The following is a 22,153-nucleotide window of genomic DNA, read 5'->3' as shown; positions in this document are numbered from 1 at the left end:
GTTTGGTCTGAATGAACAGCTGCCTGGCGGTCTGCTTGCAGGGTCTCCGTGAGCACCAGGAAGTGTTCCGGGATTCCCATTCTACACAGAGGGAGTTGTTCGAAAGAGTAGGAGGAGGGTGAGCGATTACAAACCTGGGAAGGAATGGGCCACAGTCGTATCCTTAGTCCATCTGTGGGCGGAGCAGGCTGTCCTTGGAGAAGCTGGGTGATATGAAGAGAGGCATCAGGAAGGCACATGAACCAGCTGGGAAGCACTGCTGCTACCCTGTTGGCTGATAGGAGAGAAGACAAACACTGATCACCGTCAAAGGCTCGATGGCCTTCAGTATGGACTATACCTCAGCATGAAGGAGAAGCCCCTCACAGCTGGACCAATAGGTGAAGAAAAGAGGGGGGTTTCCAAGGGCTTGACTTGACTTAGACACCTGATCCTATGGGGACCAGCAGCCGGGAACTCAAATGGCGCATGGCACATCTGCCGCAGGAGACCTCTTTAGAGCATTGCCACCCTCTCAATGCAAGAACACTTGGTTCTATGAACCTGGCCTTCCAGGATGCTCACCTTCCCGACACGATCGCTGAAGACAAATGGATGCATAAGCAAACGTGGCGAAGAAAGCTGAAGGTGCCCGGCTATCAAAAGATAGTGTCAGGGGTCTTAAAGGCGTGAAAGGTAAACAAGCAGCCATCTAGCTCAGAAGCAGCAAAGCCCACATGGAAGAAGCACACCAGTCTGTGTAATCACAAGGTGTCAAAGGGATCAGGTATAGTGCATCAAAGAAGAAAAAGAATCATTGTGAATGAGGGGGAGTGCAAAAAGCAGACTCAAAGCCCATCTGTAGGCAACTGGACATCCCCTTAGGGAAGGGTCTCAGTGAGGAGACGAGCCAGTCAGGGTGCACTGTAGAAAGAATGAAACAATACAACTTTCCTCTGGTTCCTAAATGCTTCCTCCCCATCCACTATCATGATCCCAGTTCTACCTGACAAATCTGGATAGACCAGATAGGAACTGGAAACAGGGAATTCAGGACCAATGGTGAGAGTGGCAATACCAGGAGGGTGGTGGAAAGGGGGGAACCGATTACAGGGATCTATATATAACCTCCTCCCTGGGGGACAGACAACAGAAAAGTGGGTGAAGGGAGATGTCAGACAGTGTAAGACACAACAAAATAATTTATAAATTATCAAGGGATCATGGAGGGAGCAGGGAGGGAGGGGAAAATAGCCTAATATCAAGGGCTCGAGTAGAAAGCAAATGTATTGAGAATGATGATGGCAACAGATGTATAAATGTGCTTGACACAGTGGACGGATGTATGGATTGTGATGAGTTGCACGAGTCCCCAATAAAATGATTTTAAAAATAAAGCGTGGCAGAGCGAAGATGACTGGGTGAGGCTGGATCTGTGCCTGACCCAAGCTGGGCATTTCCAGTTGCTCTGGGCTCGGGAAAGCCGAGGAATGGATCCGGAAGACTGGAAAGGGTTAGTGCCTTTGTGTGGTGGGGCTGGTGGAGAATACTGAACACACCCTCCACCCAGAAGGAAGACCAAATCTGCTGGCAGAAGTCCTGGGAGTGAGGATGGGGAGACTTCGTCTCACATACTTGGGACCTGTTCTCAGGAGGGACCAGTCCCTGGAGAAGGACATCCTGCTTGGTAGAGTAGAGGGGCAGTGACAGAGGAAGACCCTCAGTGAGATGGGTTGGCACCGTGGGCTCACACAAAGCAACGGGTGTGAGGAGGGTGCCTGGTCTCATTCTGTGGTGCAGAAGGGTTACTGCGTTGCAGGCGGCTTGTCAGAACCCAATCGCAGAGAGATCGAACCATCTTCCAGTAGGCCCAAACTATCTTGATCGCAAATCACCATCAGAATAAACAGGAAATATTAGAATTGCCAAGGATTTTGTCTGGCTTTGATCCAGAATCAGTGCTCCTGGAAGCAGCAGTTGAGATCAAACAGCACAGAGCCTTGGGTCAACCTGCACCTCTTTGAGGTGTAGACAAGCAGGAGGATTACCTTGAGGCCTAAGGTGCGCCTGATCCAAGCCATGGTATTTTCAGTCACCTCAGATGCATGTGAAAGTTGGACACGACTGAGGGACACTGAACGGATCACGGAGGGTCAAAACCAACAGATGTCCTGGGAAAAGTCCAGCCGGAGGACTCCTTAGGAGCAAGGCTGGCAAGACTTGGCCTCACATATTGGGACACGTTATCAGGAGAGACCAGTCCCTGGGGAAGCGCCTCAACCATGCGGGCTGCAACAGGGAGCTCACCCAGAAGCATAGTTGAGGGGTGATGCACGACGGGGTAGCATTTTGATAGGATGAGTTGGAACTGACTCGACAGCACCCCACAACAGCATTGTCGATGTAGGGACCCTAGTCAGGTCATCTGGAAGCTAACCAAGAGGTCATGGGTGGGAGCCACCAGCCAGTCCACAAGAGGCAGTTGGACCTGTTTCCCCTTGTGAAGGAGTGTAGCCCCGGAATCGCAAGATCAGTGGTCCTCAACCTTCCTGAGGCCGCGACCCTTTCATACAGTTCCTCATGTTGGGGTGACCGCCCCCCAACCCTAAAATTATTCTCACTGCTACTTCATCACTTTCATTTTGCTACTGTTAAGAATCTGGCGACCGCTGTGAAAGGATCGTTCCATTCCCCAAAGGGATCCCGACCCACAGCTTGAGAACCACTGCCCTATATGGGCCCTTTGTGAGTCAGAATGGACTAGCATTGTTCACTGTGTTATGGATGCAAAGGAAACTCAGTGGTACATTGATTAAAGGTGCTTGGCTGCTAACCAAGAGGTCACCAGTTAAAACCCGCCAGCCACCTCTAGGGTTAGTAATGTAGCTTTCTGCTTGTATAAAGATTCACAGCTCTGGAGACTGTAAATGGGAACTTCTGCCTATGAGTTAGAATCGGCCTGACGGTAGTGGGTTTGGTTTTATGGGGCAGTCAATGTTGCTTAGTGGGTTCCATCGGTCAGCATCTTGGCTGGCTTCTCTTTCCGACCATCGTGAATCAAGCTACTGTGAGCTTTCCCGGGCATCGTTTTCTGTGGCTGTGTGTTGTACGAGACTGGAGGAGCATGACCACGGGCTGCCAGGCCAAACACGAGGTGGGCTCTGAATGGAGCGACCAGCCTGGCTGCCATTCCCAGTGGCTGCGCCAATTGTCATTCCCGCCAGCAATGCCCGGGTGTCCCTGTGGCTACCCTTCTCGGTGCCTCTCCTGCTTCTGAGGCCCAAACGCCCTAGGCCTGAGTCACCACTGATCACTGGCACACCCCGGGGTCTGTCCCCGGACAGGCTCTTCTGAAACGGAGAAAGGGTACAAGTCCTTGCTGATCTTCCTGGGGCTTAGCGTGTCTGTTTACAGAGCGGCCGAGTGTGTTTTTAAAAAGTCAACAATTGGCTGTAATCCTGTTTGTACTGAAACTGTGAGCTGTGCCAGGCATCACTTAGTACACAGTGACTTGGCAGGGCCACGTGATCGATAGCAGGGCCACTTTGAGAGGGTTTATTATATTTTTCCAGTGTTTATTTGAGAGAGATTACGGTGACGCTTTTCAAACGGCACTTGGTCCACGTCTGGATGGGATCTTCTCCCCAGAAGATGGCTGGCTGGCGTGCACGCAGACGGAACTGCCGAGGCTCTGTCTTTGACAGGGAGTTTTGAATGGGGACGGGGGTGGGGAATGGCCCATGAGCATCTCCAGACATCAAATTAGTTAGATAAATGAACTTTGAATGAGATACCCAACTCTCTGGCTAACAAATAGTGTGTGTTGCTTCACGACTGTGTCTTCTCAGGCTCAGCACACCATCCCAATAAGCACACTAGCAGAAAATCCAGTGGGCCGCCATCAGGGGTCCCCCTGACACTCAACAACGCCCTGTGTCAGAGCAGAGCTGCCTCTGTGGGTTTCCAAGGCTGTGACTTTTTAATAGAAGCTGAAGTATCCTCATCTGTCTCCCTTGGAGCCTTAGGTTGTTTCGAACTCCTGACCTTGCTGTTAGCAGCAATCCAACATGTAAAAAAAATGCTTTTTAAAATACTGTTGATTGCATCACTAGGTTTATCTTAGGAAATACTACATTTGGGATCTTTCAGACCAAAACAAAGTGTGTTCACCTCTTGAGCTCAAGCCACACACAGCTTCTAGAACCTTCTCTTAGCCTCTCTGTACTACTGGCCATGTGTGCAGGTTGTCCCCAGACTTCGTCCACAGCCTGTTCCAACAACTCGGTCATTCAGTCCGTTCTGACCTAAGCTGAAAACCTCTTTGATCTTTCAAGTCTTCCTTGTCATTGCCTTTTATTTCCCATGTCTTTAGACATCCAATCTGGAGCATCTGAGAATGAGCGCATTAGAAAACTACGTGCCGCGACAGGCGTACCCAAACAAACCAAGCACAGCTGGCAGGGAGCACGGTTCATCGTGGTGCAGCTGCACCGTCCCCCGAGCCTGGTCTGTGTGTTTCACACGGCTCCCTCCCCCGAGAGCGGAGCACGGGGCACGAGTGGCTTTCCCATACCATCTCGGTTCCTAGGTCATAAGCCCTCGATGAATGAGTGCATATTATTGTTTTATGTAAATGTGCTGGCTCGTTGCTTATCTTAGCTCTAATTTATTATGTCCATTTAGATCTAAATGCAAACGCGCATAGAGGGGTGCAGCTTGGGTAAATAGCGATACATAACGGGGCACGGTGTTTGTCACTGTCTCGATGTGAATGAGGGGGTTTCTTTTCTGATGGGCTTTCCGTGATAAACGTGCATATTAATTGCCTCATCCTGGGGTTTCCAGCCACTGGCTTCCCCGGCAGACTCGGCAGCCATCCTGGTTGGATTCGTTTTCTCTTGCTGCAGCCGCAGCCTGTCTGACTCGAGACAGCACCCCTTTCTTGACTCCGGGTGGCGAGGGCGTTGTGACTGGTGGGCATTGACTAAGGAAGGCTGATGAAGAAGCGATGCGTTCAAATCCAGCACCGTGGGTGCTGTGGACTGCCAAAAGGAGCAGCAGCTCAGCCTTGGTCCAAGTCACGCCAGAATGCTCCTTGGAGACGAGGGTGGCTAGGCTTGGTCTCATCTGATTTGGACTGTCCGGAGGGAGCAGAGCCTGGAGAAGGGCACTGTGCTTGGGAAAGTAGGAGGAGGGCTGAAAAGGAGACCTCGATATGACAGATGGACACAGTGGCTGCAGCAGTGGGCTCAGAAATAAGAGCGATGTGAGGCTGGCACAGGGCCAGGCTTCCTTCTGTGGAACTTAAGATGGGTATGACTCAGAACTGTCTCTGTGGCACTTCGCAGCAGCTATCAGTGGGGAGGGTGGAAGTCCACTGTGCATGGCTGGGTAACTGCCAGGTCGGTGGTTCACACCCACCAGCTGCTCCGTGGGAGAAAGATGGGGCTGTCTACTCTTGTCAAGATTTAGTCTCAGAACCCCCCCCATGCGGTCCCAGTGCATTGGGATCAACTCTGTGGCAAGGAGTTTGAGTTGTTTTTAGAGGCAATTCTGACACTGACAGCTCGCCAGGGCATGGAGACCTCTGAAGAAGTGACGTTGGCAAAGACTACTCAGTATGTCACAGGCTGTCAGAAGAATGGGCCAATCTGACTTGGAAAAGGTACAGCCAGAGGGCTCCTAGATGCGAGGGCGGCAAGACTCTATCTCCAGTACTTTGGGCATATTAGGAAAAACCAGCCCCTGGAGGAAAACGCGCTTACTGAAGGATCAAGGTAGCCGAGGAAGACTCTCAAGACGGTGGACTGCCGCAGTGGCTGTCACAGTTGGGAGGATGACACTGGTGGGGCAGGGTTTGATTCTGTTGTGCACAGAGAGGGTTAGGACCGACTCCATGGTAGACAACAGCAGATCGATCTTGATGACTACGTCTTTAGTCTTTAAGATACACTGTCTAGTCCTTTGCCTTTGAGCCTGTTCTGACTTGTCATGACCCTGTAGGACAGAGTAGAGCTGCCCCACGGGGTTTCTAAGACTGTCAATCTGCACGGGAGTGTATAGCCTCCTCTGTCTCGTTTGCAGCAGCTGGGGGATTCGAACCACCCACCCTACAGTTTGTGACAAACACAGAACCCACTGCCAGGGCTCTTGGCTCCATGTCCAGGGCAGGCACCTAGGCCTGTGTGTAAACCTAGGCATTTGTGACCCTCCCAGGAGCCCTGGGACAAGGGCCAGAGCTCTGTGTGTGTGTGTGACATGTGCCGCGGGGGCAGTGCCTGCTATTTCAGGGGAGACAGGAGGATGGAGCTGAAGAAAGCCGCGGACACACGGCAAGGAGGTTCCATCTGGAAAATCAGACACGCCTCTATCCAGCCCGGTGCATCTTTCAAACGCAGCTGCACCTCGGGCTAGCCCACGGCCATCTACATGGCTTCACAGATTGTCCGGTGACGTCAGTTTTCCATCAGAAAAGAGGAATCAATGTCGCATGAATAAACATCGTCCTCTTTTAGTCTTAACAGACAGGCCCAGCTGCATGGCTCCAGAGGCTTCATTCCCGACACTGCGGTGGGACCCTGCTGACTTCGATCTTGTCCTTAATTCCCGACACTGTGGTGTGACCCTGCTGACTTTGATCTTGTCCTCGTTACATTCTGCCGGGTGCCAGTCTTTCAGGAAGTGGAACCAGTTGGCCAATATCCAAGTGGTAATCAAGATTGCTCTGAATATTCATAGCGACCAATGACTCCCGGGTGCCGTGAATGCCAAGGCCCCAGGCTAGCGCCTTTATTTAGTGCCAGGGAGGGGTCTGGTCATCCCAGAGTTGCTGTGATTACAGTATTTGAACATTGTTGTTTGGCTTGAAAAATGAGAGGCCCTTGGGTGCCCAGTATTGATCGTCGAGATGAATGGTTTGGGCTCAGGACCAGCCGAGGTCTCTGCAAGGCTTGCCCTGACATCACAGGCAGGGGTACAGTGGGTTTGGTGGCCCACCCCTTTTGTTAGGAATGGCTATTCCCTTTTTTTTCCCCCCTTGCCAACCCTGCTGCCCCCTTCACAGCCAGGGTGCTTCCAGCTTCCCGGCTGAGTTCAGGCCACTCTACGTCGTTGGGAAGTGGCTGTGCTTGGAAGGTCTGGGGGCTCCGTGGAGATCCAGCCTCCCACCAGGAGGGGAAACCAACCCACAGGCTCCCAGCCTCTGAGCCAGGCATGCTCCGGCTGTTGCCTCAAGCAGCTGACGTCCACGGTGGGTGCCCTAAGGGGGAAGTTGATCCCGAGAAGGAAAACCTGTGGGTAATCAAGGCCTCCTCAAGCACCTGTTGACCCTTCCGGTCAGTGAGGTAGTGCTGGGCAGGGGCATCGGCTAGAGCTCTGGAAGGGACAGACGACCGAGCATCTGACCGATCCTGCAGGGTCTCACTCAGGGATTCAGAAGGTGTGATGGGCCTCCCCAGGAGCATGCGTGTGGAGTGTGTGTGTGTGTGTGTGTGTGAGTGTGTGTGTGTGCGCGCGCGCGCAGTTCTGGGCCCTAAGCAGCTCTTGCCCTCAGAGGAAGGGGGTGGGCTTTCCCAGAGACTGTGTCTAATTGGGGCATCTCTCCAGGCTTCTCCCCCCAAGCAGGGGGCATAGCGCCATGCCCTGGGGTGGTGGAACCAGGAGAGAAATGGAAATGAAAACTACAAAGGGGGGACTTATTGCAATGATCGGTGTATAACACCCTCCCCATCCCCAGAGTGACGGACAATGGAAACATGGGTAAAGTGGATGGTTTAAGATATGAAAATAATAATTTATACTTCATTAAGGGTTCATGAAGGAGAGAGGGTGGGGGAGGGAGGGGGGGAAGCTGATACCAAGGGCTCAAGTAGAAAGAAAATGTTTTGAAAAGGATGATGGCAACATGTGTACAAATGTGCTTGATGCAATGGATGGATGGATTATGAGAATAAGAGCCCCCAATAAAAGGATTGATTAAAATAAAAATCTTAAAGAAAACAGCAAAGCTGCTTGGTGACAAAGCCTCTGAGAAATGATGTCAGCCGAGGCCTGTATCCAGCCGAAGGAAAGCCTCTGGACTCCCAGCCTTCCTCGAGGGTGGGGCAGAACAGCCCCATGGGGTTCCAAGACGGGAACTCTTCCAGGAGTAGAAGCCACGTCTGTCTCTCCTGAGTGGCCTCCAACCACTGACCTAGGAGTTATAGCCAATGTGAAATGCATGAGAGCAGCAGGGCCCCATGCCGTCATCCTCATGGGTTTAGGTATGCACCCGTGCCTGTCGGTTCAGACCTATGTGCACACACCACACAGTGACTCATGGGACAGGGTCTGGAGCTGAAGAGGCAGTGAGGAACACAGAGGGATTCCAGTGACATTGGAAACTGGCCCAGACAGATGCCTTCATGTGACTTTGGGGAGCAGGGAAGTTGTTGGTTTCTCTAACAACTTCTTGCTCAGTGTCATGGCTGGGGTGGAAGGTTTGCCTAACATCCTCTCGCTCAGTGTCATGGCTGGGGTAGAAGGTTTCCCTAACATCCTCTTGCTCAGTGTCATGGCTGGGGTGGAAGGTTTCCCTAACATCCTCTCGCTCGGTGTCATGGCTGGGGTGGAAGGTTTCTCTAACATCCTCTCGCTCAGTGTCATGACTGGGGTGGAAGGTTTCTCTCTACGTACATGCTTGCCCTCCTCAGTGTCCCGTAGGAAGTGACCCTATGCTCACTGAATGTCTTCCCCACAAGCCCCTGTGCACAATCATCCCGGGGGAACCTTTCTGGTTAGCACTCGATAGCCCCATAATAGGGGTTAGGGTTTGCAGCATATAACACGGGGTGGGGGCGCACAGCTCAGTCCATAGCAATCCCATCTGTAGACCCCACCACCCAGGTGTGCACCCCAGGAGAGTCACACCTGTGCAGGAGGACACCATGGACATGGGAAGATTCCCTCATGGGCGTCGCAGGAGGGATGGCGAGAAGATGTAAAAATTGTTCTTATGTTCGAGCATTGCAAAGCTGTGAACTGCAGCGACCCACCACCACCTGGACGAGTCGAACCAAGGTTCATAGAGGAAACCCTTCTCAGAAGAAGAGAGAGTAGGTGGCCATCTAGGTGAGGTTCAAGACGGGACAGAAGGCTCAGTCTGTCGTCTGAGGATGTATACGTGAAGTGTTGTCGAACTATAAAGGATATCAAGACCATCACTAACAGGATTCAGTGTCGTTTGACTCGGAGTGGGGCGGGGGGTGAGCTTGGAGAAAGGGCTCCTAGGACACTGGTGACATTCTGCTGTGTAAGCTGGGTGGCCAGTGCCCTGGTGAGGGATCTACGTTGCTGAGCATGTTAACTGTCCCCCACACACTCCGCGGTCCATTCTGTCTGGATGTCCTTTTCCCACTTAAACTAAGTGGGTGAAGAATTGCTGCTGAAACGCTTCCAGCCTATTGATTAGCATTCAGTTGATTCATTCCGCAAATGCCGCTCTTGAAGGATTCATTAAGAGAAACCATTCCATTAGGGTAATCAATATATATTGCATTTTAGAAGGGAAGACTGCAGCTAACCAGTACTAATTCATTATCCCCATCATGCGAAAATGCATGCTTTTACCCTATGGACGTAGGGCAGTTAGAGGGTCTGAATTAAAATAGCCCTCCTACCTTGCTGCTCCACTGCCCGATCTCTGCTGGAGCATGGGTCCCCCGACTGCACTTCAAGACACCAATCTTTGGGTCTCCCTGCGAGAACGGGTTTTCTTTGGAATGTTGACGTGGGAATCTTATCAGGTCTTGTGGGTTCTCTTTCTGTGGTATCAACACAAATGTTCACATTTAAGCTCGCTTGATTGCACGGAAGAGAAGGGGGCTACACATCATTTTCTTTCACTTTCAAGAATTGTGGGACTTTCTTTTTGAGCTTCTGATCATGTGTGTTGATGGCATAGGTAAGCACACACTAATTACACTGTGGTAGTCACCTACTCTGGTGTCGATTTAAGGATTGAGTATAGGGGTGGAGTCTAGGCTGTCGATCTGGAGATAGCCAATGAGACCTCTGTGTGGGCATAGCCTTCTGAGAATTCTGGGGAATCTGGTACTTGCCCCACAGGCTGAGAACTGCTGTTCTACATGTACTTAAACACACACACACATGCACACACACACATGCACACACACACAACGCACACATACAACACGAGGGGCCTTCACAAAGTTCGTGGAAGAATGAAATTGAAAGTGAATGGAATATTTCTATGAACTTCGTGGTGCCTCCTTGCACAGACCTAGCTGCATGAGGCTGTGCTGATTGAAAGGACACTGAGATGTATATTTTGCTGATAAGCCTGATTAACACCCTCGTTTCTCTAAGTCCGCGGTTCTCAACCTTTGCATTGCGACCCCTATGGGGGGGGAGGTGGGCAACGACCCTTTCAGAGGGGTGGCCAGGTTCATCACAGTAGTGAAATGACAGTGATGAAGTAGCAATGGCTGGGGGCGAGGGGGACATGTTTCACCACAACATGAGGAACTACATGAAAGGGTGGCGGCATTCGGAAGGTAGAGAACCACAGCTCTGAGTTGTATTTAATGAGAGCAAATGGTAAGCCCTAGAGAGAGCAGTACTTTAGGCGACTAGAGTCCGGTTTCAGAAAGGGTCGGGAGAGGGGACAGAAATCCCGGAGACAGACTCGGGGCAAAGCTAAAGAGACTCTCACACTTTCTCCAAAACCCACATGGAGCTGTCTACTAGTGCTGGTTTCAAAGGCTCGGCCATCAATGGGATTTCCATTGCTTGGACATCTGCATGATTCTTCAAAACATCAGGCAGCTCAGGATCCCTAAATTAAGCGTGGTTGCCGCAGGAGGGTGAGGTGTGGATGGCATCGTGTGTCGGGATGGATCCCTAAGAACACAGGACCTGTTGACACCACAGCTCCACACCCAGCGTCTCCTGTGTTTGGAAAATGAGCTTCACCCTCCACCTGGGGTTACTCCTTAGCCTCATCCATAGGTGTTCCACAATTAAGAGCTCAAAGCACCTCCTTAAAATTAGTAAATGGAAAAAACAGAGACCCCCCACTTGGGTGTGCACCTAAGGCTGTCCCAGTTTTCTGCACCTGTGACTGGCTGAGCCTGCATCACAGGTGCTTCCCTGCAGGCGAATGAGTCCGACCTCTGCTCTGCCCGACTGTGGTGACCCAGCCAGCCACGGGGAGCTGTGGAGTCTTAACGCGGGGCTCAGGCACCTCAGCAACTGACTCCTAAACATGGTTGCAATTCCCTTACATTGAAGTAGTTAGGGCGCCCAGGCTGGATTCAGGAAGACTGCCGGAAGATGCCCTCCGAGCCAGTCCAGGTGTGAGTATTAGCCCGGTAATACCGAGACTGTGCCCTGAGCTAGTGCACATGTGGGTATTAACCTGGGCCTCAAACTCGTTTGGTCGCCCCGTGGTGATGGTCTGTTTACGTTGTTTCATTATTTGGATGAATGTTGGGTATTTGGAACTTTGAGTCCTTTTTAGTATAAGATGTAGCACGATGTGCTTAGTTCATTAGATAGAGTAAATACTCTCAGTGTGTGTACATGTGCATCTCATCGTGTGTACACACATGTACACACCCACAAGCTACAGAAGTGGCAGAGGTGCCTTTCAGATAAGGAATTGCCTTGTGCTTGGTGACTGCTGCTGAGTCAGCTGGAGTTCTGGTGACATTGTGACGGAAGGGCGCAGCGCCCTGTTGGTCCTGCGCTGTCTGAATGGTCAGCGGAGGGGCTGAGTCCCCTGCTGTGGCTGCTAGGCAGAGCCTCCCATCGTCCAGTGTTTGGTTTTCATCGGCACATTTTTATTGGGCGTGTCTGGGTGAACTCGGCCCATCAACTGTTGTGGTGGTGATTGTGGTTGTTGATGGTGGTAGGGGCCACTGAATTGATTCTGACCATAGCGACAGAATGCACACGAGGAGGAAACATGACCCGGTCCTACACCATGCTCACCATTGTTCTTGTGTTTGAGCATTGACTGGGTTGATCCATCTTGTTGGGGGTCTTCCTGCTGTCGGGTGCCCCTCTCGTACCAAGCGTGATGTCCTCCTCCAGGGACTGGGCTCCCCTGACAAGAGCCCAGCAGCACCAGCCCAGGCTCGTTGTAAGGAGGGGAGAGAGAGAGGGAGACCATCCTGGCTGTCCCTGGAGCTGGATGGGGGAGGAGAGCACATGAGAACGCAAGCAAGCAGGGGTCCTGCATGAGGAGGTGTTTGGTAATCCAGGAAACAGGCCCTTGTGATCGGCGCCGACCTGAGCACTGGAACTTGAATTTTGGAACCCAGGTCACCAGACTTTTGAATGGATTCCGGGGAGGAGAAAGAAGCGTCCAGGACAGCAGGGGGCAGCTGGGGAAGTAGCGGTGCCCTTTGTAGAGAAGCCGCTGATGGAGGGAGATAGACGCCAGATCATCCCAAGTGCATGGCTGAAGGACAGGGGCGGCGTGGTCGGGAACACGGGACTTACCCTAGGGCCATCTTAGAGGGGGCGTGCATCCCCCAGACTGATCACACTCCCAGAATTCCCCCAACCCCTAGAAGGGAACACACTTTCCTCCCTCACAGGGGACCCTGAGGAGCCCATCCAGACAGACAGCTGTTCCACACCCTATGACCTCCCGTTGACAGTCCACTGCTTGTCTTTCAGAATCACCCAGAGCTGTTGAGCTTCCGGTTACACCTGGGGCGTGGAGAACTCATCCTGAAGCTGGAGAGAAATGAGTAAGTCACCTTTACTTCTTGTTTTCTGTGTGAGAGGAGGGAGCCAAGGGGCTGCTGACTGGCAGGTGGAAGTGAGTGCAGGGTACTTCCTCCAGCTAGCCCTGCGACTAGGAGTGACTTCAGGAAATGATCCAATGGGGAAACTCAGAAGTGATCGGTCCCAGGGAATCCAGCACCTTGGCAGGTGTCATTCTCGCTCTGACTTTGTTTTGTTTTTCCCGTGGTCTGATTTCCTCCCCAATGGCTGGTGGTCTGAGAGCAGTACCCCTGATTAGTTCACTTGGGGTGATGCTTGGGGCTGTGCCAGGGGCTAGAAGCCCTTTCCTCTCTGAGACCTACCAGCAGTTGATTCTGCCTTTCAAAGCCAATCTCCTCTGCGCTGTAAACACCCGTCTTCTCTCTTTAGTTTGAAATGAAGCCTCTTTGTGAAAAATATCTAAATTTCCAGCAAATGTTTTTCTTTGTTCCTGGAGCACATGACCCCCGTTACAGCTTGTCTACACCTTCTCAGTAGAACCCTGTGTCTGCCTCACAGCTGAACTGAAGACCATGCAGGTCCCCCTCATTGACAGCTCAGATGCAAGAGTCCCCGGAAGGCTCCCTTTGGTGGGGCCGGCAGGGAGCTGTGCTGCCCGGTCAGTCATCTGCAGAGAATGGGATATGGACCAGGCTGCTTTAAAATAGGCATTTCCCGCTCTGGAAAGAGCTGGCCTCTCTCCCCTTCCTGTCATGTAGACACTGGGTGCTACTGGAATCTGCATGTCTGGCAAGCAGGACTCTGTGGAGCGAGGCCTGCCCAGTGGGCCGAGGCCTGACTCAGCATCGCCCTCCAGGCCCACCGCTCCTGTGCCTAGCGCTAGGACTCGAAGCTGATCTGTCTGATTGAGACTGCTGAAGGCCAAGCCAACACTCCATCCACCCAGAGCAGCAGTCCAGCCACCTCGGTCTTCACACTGCCCAGTTCAAGCCCATGCGTGCGCCTGTTGTGTCCCTCAGGGACTCTGTCCTGCCACCTCTATGCCTGAGCATGGAAGTGAGGGTGGTTTTTAAGGGGAAGCAGCTCAGCCTTTGTTTATCATGCCCCCCAACTACCTCCACTTTCCAGTGGTTTAAAAGACCCCTAGACCCAGGCACCTGTAGCTTGGGATCCTAGGGGGAAACAGGTAGGTGAGGCCAGGACATGGTTTGGGGAGTTGCCCGTGGCTAGGGTGGGATGTGGACTTTTGTCTCTTGTCATTTATAAATCGTTAGGAGGAAAGGTCTGGTAAAATGATAAAACAGCAAAGTGCTTGTGGTCCTGTGTGTTCCCTGTGAGTTTTGTTCGACGATCGATGGGCAGATGGGGTGAGGGGGTTCCTGTCTTGGAATGGCTGCTGTTCTCACATTGTTGGGGTGGGGGAGCAAGCCAAAATCCAACACACTGCTAGCGAGTCGATGCTGACTCACAGGAACCCTACGGATTTCTGAGACCGGAACTCTTCACAGGAATAAAAAGCCCTGTCTTGACCAGAGGAGCAGCTAGTGCTTTTGAACTGCTGACCTTGTAGTTGGCATAGTGGTTATAAGCTGGACTCGGGTAGAGGGACAGTGACCTTGAATTTCTATGATGATATTAGGATTATAGGTCAGGGAATGGAAATGGACAGATGACAAATCTTAGTCTGTTTTTTATAATAAAAGAAGCAGGTGTCAGTGCAGAAAATCAGAACTTCTAGGGGAGAAAAAAGAGACCCCCCCCCCTCCCTGCTAAGTATTGCTACCACTAAAGATAACCTTGGCTAATATTTTGATGAATTTTTATGTCCGTCTTTGTCTAATGCATAAAGTTTCTCTGTTTCTGTCTTCCTAATGCAGATCAGAGGGTGTGCACCCTGGTATATCTGGTTTTCTAAAGCCCTGGGGGTCCGGTTGACCCTCCCTTACTTTAACTCAGCCTGAGACCCTGGGATTCAGGGATGGGCTGGTGTGCATTAAGGCTCATCTTTGAAGCTTCCTTCATGTGCTCCCTTTGAACACTGGGCATTTGATCGTGAAATCAGCGCAGTTGAAAGCCAAGCCCCCTCTCTCCTCCATCCCCCCTTCTCTCCCCAGCCTCGCCATCAGCCTGTGTTTTAGGGACACTGTAGAGAGAGTTTAATGGGGTCTCGGGTCATTCTGTAGCTTTATGTTAATTATACTGCCTGGACCAATGGTATAGCTCCCATGATGTCGAGCTAGCGTGTCGGTAACAAGAGCATCCCAGCGCTCTTCCTTTCACTGGCTCCCGCCCCCAGACCCTTCAGTAGACCTTTTTTTTTTTGTAAATAGATTACACGTCTGTTCCAAATGGACTCTTTTTTCTGAGACAATGAACGCCAGAAATCTACAATTTCATAAATAGAGTGAAATGCTTGTGTGCTCTTCGCTCTGGGAGTTGGCGAGGGTGCAATTGCAGAAGGTACTGATTGCTTAGTACATAATAGGATTTTTAATTTGCGTAGCCCTCGGCTCCATCATCCGCTTCTGAGACAATATCTAAGGGAGGCTAGGATAAACCAAAGCTAAAATTACAGCCCAGAGAACATTTATAGGAGGCCGATTGTCTCATCGTCTCAACTACAAAATAGAAAGCTATGCGGCAATTAAAATAGGACAAAGATCCTTTATTCATGTAAAATTCCCATGATCTATTTAATAGGAATAATCGTTTACATGGTCTTCATTCTGTACTTTTTACTTTAAAAGTACATTACTGTGCATTCATATCCAAGTACGTAGTTAAGACAGGAATCCTGGTAGTGCAGTTGATGTTTTGAGCAACTGCTAACCACAAGGTTATCAGTTCAAACCTACCAGCCACTCCGGGAGAGAAGTAAGAGGCTTTCTGCTCCCGTAACCCTGGAGACCCCTAGTGTGCTACACTACACTGCCTACAGAGGCAATATGAGGCAAAATGAGCTTGGCGGCAGGAGGGTTGATTTGGGGCTGCTAACTGCAAGGTCAGTGGTTTGAAACCACCAACTACTCTGAGGGAGAAAAATGAGGCTTGCTAATACCATCAGGAGTTACAGCCTTGGAAACCCAGAGGGGAAGTTCTGTCCTGTTCTCTATGATTCAGCATTGCTTCGATGGCAGCGAATTTGGTTATGGTTGGTGTCCTGTGATTATAAAGACTTGTGATTTATTTATGGTTCTTTGTTTTTGCTTGGGTTTTTTTTTTTTGGTCTATTGTGCTTTACAGCAAGAAAATATTCCCTTGATAATCGGGGACACTTAAGTTGGAGGGGAAAAGAGCTTGTGAAAGCCGAATAAGGGCTAAGGGGGGAAAAGTGTTGAATTGCTTCTTATTCATAGAAGGATAATGATGAATTTTAGAAAGTACTCTAATTTTCAAAGAGCTAGACATGCCTACCCATGGAACCTGGAGAAACGCAACTTACGTAAGCCTTGGCCGGCAATCCACTTGCAGCTCACCTAAGGAGACCCTCAGACCTCTGCTGTGACAGGCAGGCCCGAGTGCTGATTGCACAGTTGTGCTGCGGAGTCTCGTTCACGGCCCTGCTCACATCCCTAATCTGTACGGGGATCGGATGCTGCTCGCCGAAAACCCCTGTTTGTACAGCTGTAATCGAATGTTTAAAGAAACTCAAAGCTCCCCCAGAGAAGTGTTTTTCACGGGGCTGCAGGGAGCAGGTTTATCGCCTCCATAACTCTACCCGGTCCCCCTGGAGTCTGCGGCCAGTCCTCAGGCAGGTGCTCCGTGCAACTGCATCTTTGATCACAGGGCTTTAGTGCACACGCTGGCCCGTCTGGGGGAATTCCAGGTGCGGGACTGCTCCCGCTTGGACACCTCAGTGTTTCCAGGCCCTGTCCCCATCTCTGGTTGCCGTGGGAACCCTGTGACCACTGAGTCTGTACTGGGGCGAATTGTTTACCTTTAGGGTATCTTTGAGTTGCAAGGACTGTGGCGTGAGCCCACACCTCTGTCAGAGGGGACCTTTGATACTCCTGCTGGAAGACTAGAAAGAGGCCAGGGTATCTCTGCACGGTCGGGAGAATGAAGGCACGGGCTTAATACAGGGCAGGTGGGTAAGTGAAGCCAGGACCCGGCTGTCATCACATGAGTCCATCACCGGCTGAAGAACAACCCAGAAAGCAGGAATCCCTTGTTCATACTTGGTCCGAATCACATTGGACAACTGGACGGAGCTTGCTGCTGGTGGCTTTGGGGTCCTTGCCCACGTCTCAGTGTCTGTGAAAGCCCAGGACCTGGCTTGATCACCTTTGCCCGTTTCCCGGCAACACCATGCTGGGGAAGGACAAGCGTGTGCCGCACAACAGACTCTGGATGAGGGAGATCTCCAGAGTTTGGATCGGTGGGCCAACACTAACAAGATGAGGTTTTATGGGGATGAATGTAAAGTCTTGGGCTTAGGGTAACAAAAACACGAGGCTTGCCAGCTCTGAAGGACGTGTCCCAGTCATTCCTGTGAATGAGACCCTGGCTTTAGTTTCATGCTTGCACATTCCATGTGAGTCCCCAAGGCAGTGTGGCTGCTGACACACGCCACTGGAGTGCATGGGAGGTAGGGTGGCGGCATGGTGGATCCTCTAGGGGTGTTGGATCATCCATCATGCAGGGCCCCTGGCCAGGCCACATCCAGGACACTGACCACTGTGCTGTTGCAAGTCAAGCTTTCAGGAGCCACGTGCGTCTTTGGTCTCATTGCTATTACTGGGTGTTCTGGCTTCTGTGACTGGGGAGGCCCTTCAGGTTGGGCTGGGTCCGCTCGTCTCCCCTCCTCTCCCTCCCACAGTATGGTCCACCTTGCAGCAGGCACTCCGTGTGCGCTTGTTGGACGGGTAGTTGGTGAAATGTAAACCGTCTAGATGAAGGCAGGGGTGTTAGAGGTTTGCCTGGGTGATCAGAGAGACAGTTCAACAAGAGAAGCTTCTATCGGGGAACAGCTTCAACAACAAACCCCAGCTCCCTGCCATGGAGTTGTTTCTGACGCAGAGTGACCACAGGGTCAGGGAAGCACTTCTCCTGGACACTTGACGGGAATAGAGAGCCTGGTCTTTCTCCGCAGGATTTAGAGTGGAGACGCTGGACATGTGAGCCCTAGCTTGACTTCTGACAACAAACTACTTAGATTCTTTGCACTTGCCACTGTTAATGTGGAACTGGACGTGTGCGTAAGAATCAGTGCTGAACGATCGGGTCTTGAGCTGTGTTTGCAGATGGGGCTTGAATGACCCCAAAACATCCCTGTGGATGCAGCATGATTATTAGGTCGCCTTCCTCCACTCAAGGCCTGTTTCCAAGCTCCTCAGCCAATGAAGGCTAGGTGACCCCTGGTCTTTGCTGGTATGTCTTGAGGAAGGAGGATGGCCAGACGCCAGCAGTTCCGACAAGACCTGGAGGGAAGGGACAGCTGTGCCCTCCTGCTGAGTTCCTGCTACTGCCGCTGCCCCTTTTAAATGCCCGAGGTTGGTTCTACTGCCCAGCAACCCCGTGTACCGCAGAGCACAACACTGCCAAGTCCTGCCCCACCCTCACGAAGTTTCGATTTGAACCCAGAGTTAGGCTGAGCTGACTAGAGAAACAAATCTAGAAACACTCATACGTGTCTAAGAAAGAGTTTTATGTCAAAGAGTGATTGTATGTTGAGAAAACATCCCAACTCAGTCCAGATCAAGTCCATAAGTCCAACATTAGCCCATATGTCTGACACTAGTTCATAAATTCCTCTTCAGACTCACGCAGCACCTACAATGATGCCAAATGCAGGAAGATCATAGGCCGGTGGATGGAAAGTCTTGTGGATCCTGTGGCAGTGGAAGCTTCTCCGGGGCTCTGGTGCCATCAGCATGGCTCCATGTTGCTTGTCAAGAGGAAGGTGAAGCAGAGAGAGAGAGAGAGTCAGAGTCAGTGCTGCCTCCAGGGAGGAAAAGAGACTGTGAGCTGATTGACAGGCTAGACTCCACACCCCCATTTTTTAATCTAGTTGACATGAAATTGTGTAACTACCACAAGCCCCTTGTTGCTGCTGCTGCTGCTGTGTTCTGCCTCGCTGAGGGTCTTCCTCTTTTTGGTGATCCTCTACTTCACCAAGCAGGGTGGTGGTCTCCAGGTGCACCTGCATAAAGTGTCTCCTGACAACCTGTCTGAAGTACATGAGACAAAGTCTCTCCCACACTCCACCCCACCCCTTGCTTCTAAGGGGCATCTGGCTGCCCTTCCTCCAAGACAGCCTGGTTTGTTCTTCCGGCATCCGGTGCTGTCAGCATCCTTTCCCAACACCATGATTCGAGCGCACCCGTTCCTCTGTGCCCTTCCTTGTCCTTTGTGGCTCTGACGGTCTTTACGGTCTTTATGTCACAATCCTGGCAACCTCAGTAATTTGCATTTTTGCATAATTTGCCTACCTTTTATAGCCTCCCCATCTTGTCATCTGTTGATTGGAGAGATCAGGATGCACGCACAGAGAAGTCAGTCTATGGAGGAGCTCATACTCCTTATATTTCAGTGGACCCTGGGGGGTAGTGGTTATGTGTTGGGCTATGATCCACAGGGTTGCCGGTTCAAAACCACCAGCAACTCCTCAGGAGAAAGACTGGGCTTTCTACTCCTATCAACAAGTACACTCTCAGAAACCCATAGGGTGGGGGCTACTGTGAGTCAGCACTGACTCGATGACAGTGAGTTAAATGCCGCTTTAATAAACAATACCAAGCTTTAAAAAAAAGAACCAAAGCCAGAAATGCACTCAGCTCTGGAGCCTCCTAATCTGAACGCCGGGTGTTGGGGCGGGGCCTGTCCTGCCTGCAGGCTGGGGCTTTCTCTTGGCTTCTGCTGGTGACGGTCCTTGGCCTCAGTCCCATCTCTGTATCATCACATGCCGTCTCCCCATGTCTGGGTTTCATCCCCTTTTCTCCTAGTCACTCAAGAAACATGACCACATCTTGATTTGGTCTGCGCAGACTCTGTCGCTAGGGTTATGGATCACTGTAACAATATCTTTTAGGGTGGTGTGGGGCATGGGTGGGGACCCAAGACACCCCATAGCACCACTAAAAAGATGTGTGTTTTCGTGAGGACAAGGGAGAGCGTTGAAGGACGATGTGGAGAGAGTGATGGCAGGCACTGACTCGTTCTGAGGACCACCTGGCTGCACATGAAGACCCAGTTGGAGAGGCTGAAGATGGTGTGTTAGTCTGGGTGGACTAGAGAAACAAATTCATAGACACTCATGTGTATAAGAAAGAGTTTTATATCGAAGACCAATTGAATATTGAGAAAACATCCCAGCCTAGTCCAGATCAAGTCCATAAGTCCGATTTTAGCCCATATGTCTGATACAATCTAAATTCCTCTTCAGACTCATAAAACACATGCAATGACGCTGAATGCAGGAAGATCACAGGCCAGTGGGTGGAAAGTCTGGATCCAGTGGTGGTTGAGGCATCTCAGTGCTGGCAGGGGTCTCCACATGGCTCCTTCAGCTCCCCGTAGCTGCCTGTGTCTTGTCAACAGGAATGTCTTACGGTGAGGGTGCCTGTGTCCTGCCTCCACGAGCTACTTATCTCCTTAGCGCCTGCAAATGAGGTCATCAAGCTGTGACCTGATTGGCAGGCTCCACCCCTTGACTGGTAATAGTCTCAAATTGACAAAAGATTATGTAACTACCACCACAATGGGTGAGGTGAAGCTCTTCAGTGCTGGTTTTTTTTTTTTTCTAAAAAATTGATTGGGTGTTAACATGTACATCATTCCATAATGGTTCAATCGCGTCAAACAGAATTTCACCATGGCTACCACCATCAGGCTTCACTGCGTCTCCGTGGAAGAAAGGGGTGTCAGTGGCAGAGGAGTTGAGGGCTCGCTTCTAATGGTGCAGGTGAGTGTGCATGACCTCGTTATCCAGGAAAACCGTGAAGATGTCATGGTCAGCCGCACCGCAGCACGCCCCGGATGCACACCGCGTGCTCACGCTGCCGCATCCCTCTGCGCCACAGCTATCCCTGCTCCTCTTCAGAACATGGACTTCTGGAATTTCTTGCTTCCCGTGTCCCTTTTTGATTCCCTGGTCATCTGCCTTTTAACTGGCCAGCTACAGTGTGCCAGGGCCGGGCATTCAGCCAGTGGGTAAGGTGCTTACCCTTCCAGCCCTCCTGCCGCTTGCGTTTAAGTGAGAAAAGAGGAGTAGACGGTGCTGAGTGCCCGGAAACAGACAGCAAGCCGTTCGAGGGACTAACCAAGGAGAGTGCCCTGGTGGCGCAGAGGTTAAAGCTAACGGAAAAGGCAGCCATTCTCACCCATCCCTTGCTCCTAGGGAGAGAGAGGTGGCAGTCGGCTTCCTGCAGGAAGAATTGCCACCTTGGGAAGCCCACGAGGCAGTCAGAGTCTGTCCTGCAGAGCGGCTCGCATGCAGGTGGGCTCCGTGTCAGTGGGTTTGGCTTGGATCGATACAGGAAAGGCTGATGATGGCTTAGATCGAAGTTGAATTTGTGAAAGGGGAGTAAAGAATGAAGAACTGCTCCAGGGGGAGGATGCACAGACTCTGGTAGTTGGAAGTGGGGTCATGGGAAGGGAGATGCTGAGGATTATTCTTGGGGTGACATGCATCTGATCCTGATAGAGAATCTGGAGGAGGGTCAAGCACGGACCCTCTGAGAAGCAGGCAGGGCACACATGGGGATCAGGGTGGTCATGGCCATGCAAGTCATGTAGAAAGGTGGACCCCTGGACCTCACGGAGTCCCGCTGGAGGTAACGCACAGTGTTTGCTGCGTGTGGCCCGGGCACGGCATTTCTTGGGAGTCCGCGGATGTTTGCAAGGAGCCTGAGTAGAGACCGCGCTTGCTGGGGCGCATGGTAGGCATTGGCCGAGGTCCTGCGGGCACCCCAATAGCAGTCACAGCTCAGGTGGTGCCAGGGTCCGTGCCATTCTGGGGCTGGGGGCAGAAGACCCGTTCTGGGTGGTGCCCAGACAGCAGGTGCTCCCCAGTCCAGAAGCTCATGCCCCCCATGAAACCCAGAGAGCTGTGTCTGGGCCACCAGCATCGGAGCCCCCGGGAGCACTTCCAGAAGAGCAACTCTCAGTCCCCGCTCCTCTGAATCAGAATCCAGCCCGTGGGGCTCAAAGCGTCTATATTTTCAAATACATACCATAAACCAATTCTCAACTTTCCAAATGCTGTGACCCTTTAATACAGTTCCTCATGTTATGGTGACCCCCCACCACCACCACAAAATGACTTGTTGCTACTTCATAACTATAATGTTGCTACTGTTATGAAGCGGGCGGCCCCTGTGAAAGGGTCATTCGACCCCCAAAGGAGTTGCCACCCACGGGTTGAGAACCGCTGCCCTAAGGGGTTGTCTCCAGCCTGGATTGAAGCACCATTGGGCACCTGCAGCAACTGAGATTTAAA

At 51.5% G+C, this 22,153-nt stretch overlaps 1 protein-coding gene across 2 annotated transcripts in view; it reads left to right on the top strand.

Moving 5' to 3' along the window:
- Positions 1 to 22,153, top strand: part of ADAM12 (ADAM metallopeptidase domain 12) — a 281,165-nt gene that overhangs the window by 58,647 nt on the left and 200,365 nt on the right. For both annotated transcript variants that reach the window (XM_075534458.1, XM_075534459.1), the window contains exon 3: positions 12,664 to 12,737. In XM_075534458.1, coding sequence (XP_075390573.1) covers positions 12,664 to 12,737 — 74 coding nt within the window. The remainder of the gene's footprint in view (positions 1 to 12,663; positions 12,738 to 22,153) is intronic.

This window comes from Tenrec ecaudatus, chromosome 16 (assembly GCF_050624435.1).
Source record: "Tenrec ecaudatus isolate mTenEca1 chromosome 16, mTenEca1.hap1, whole genome shotgun sequence".
In the NCBI taxonomy this organism is placed as follows: Eukaryota; Metazoa; Chordata; class Mammalia; order Afrosoricida; family Tenrecidae; genus Tenrec; species Tenrec ecaudatus.
Note: the sequence above shows the minus strand (reverse complement) of the source record. Positions and strands in the feature narration are given on the sequence as shown.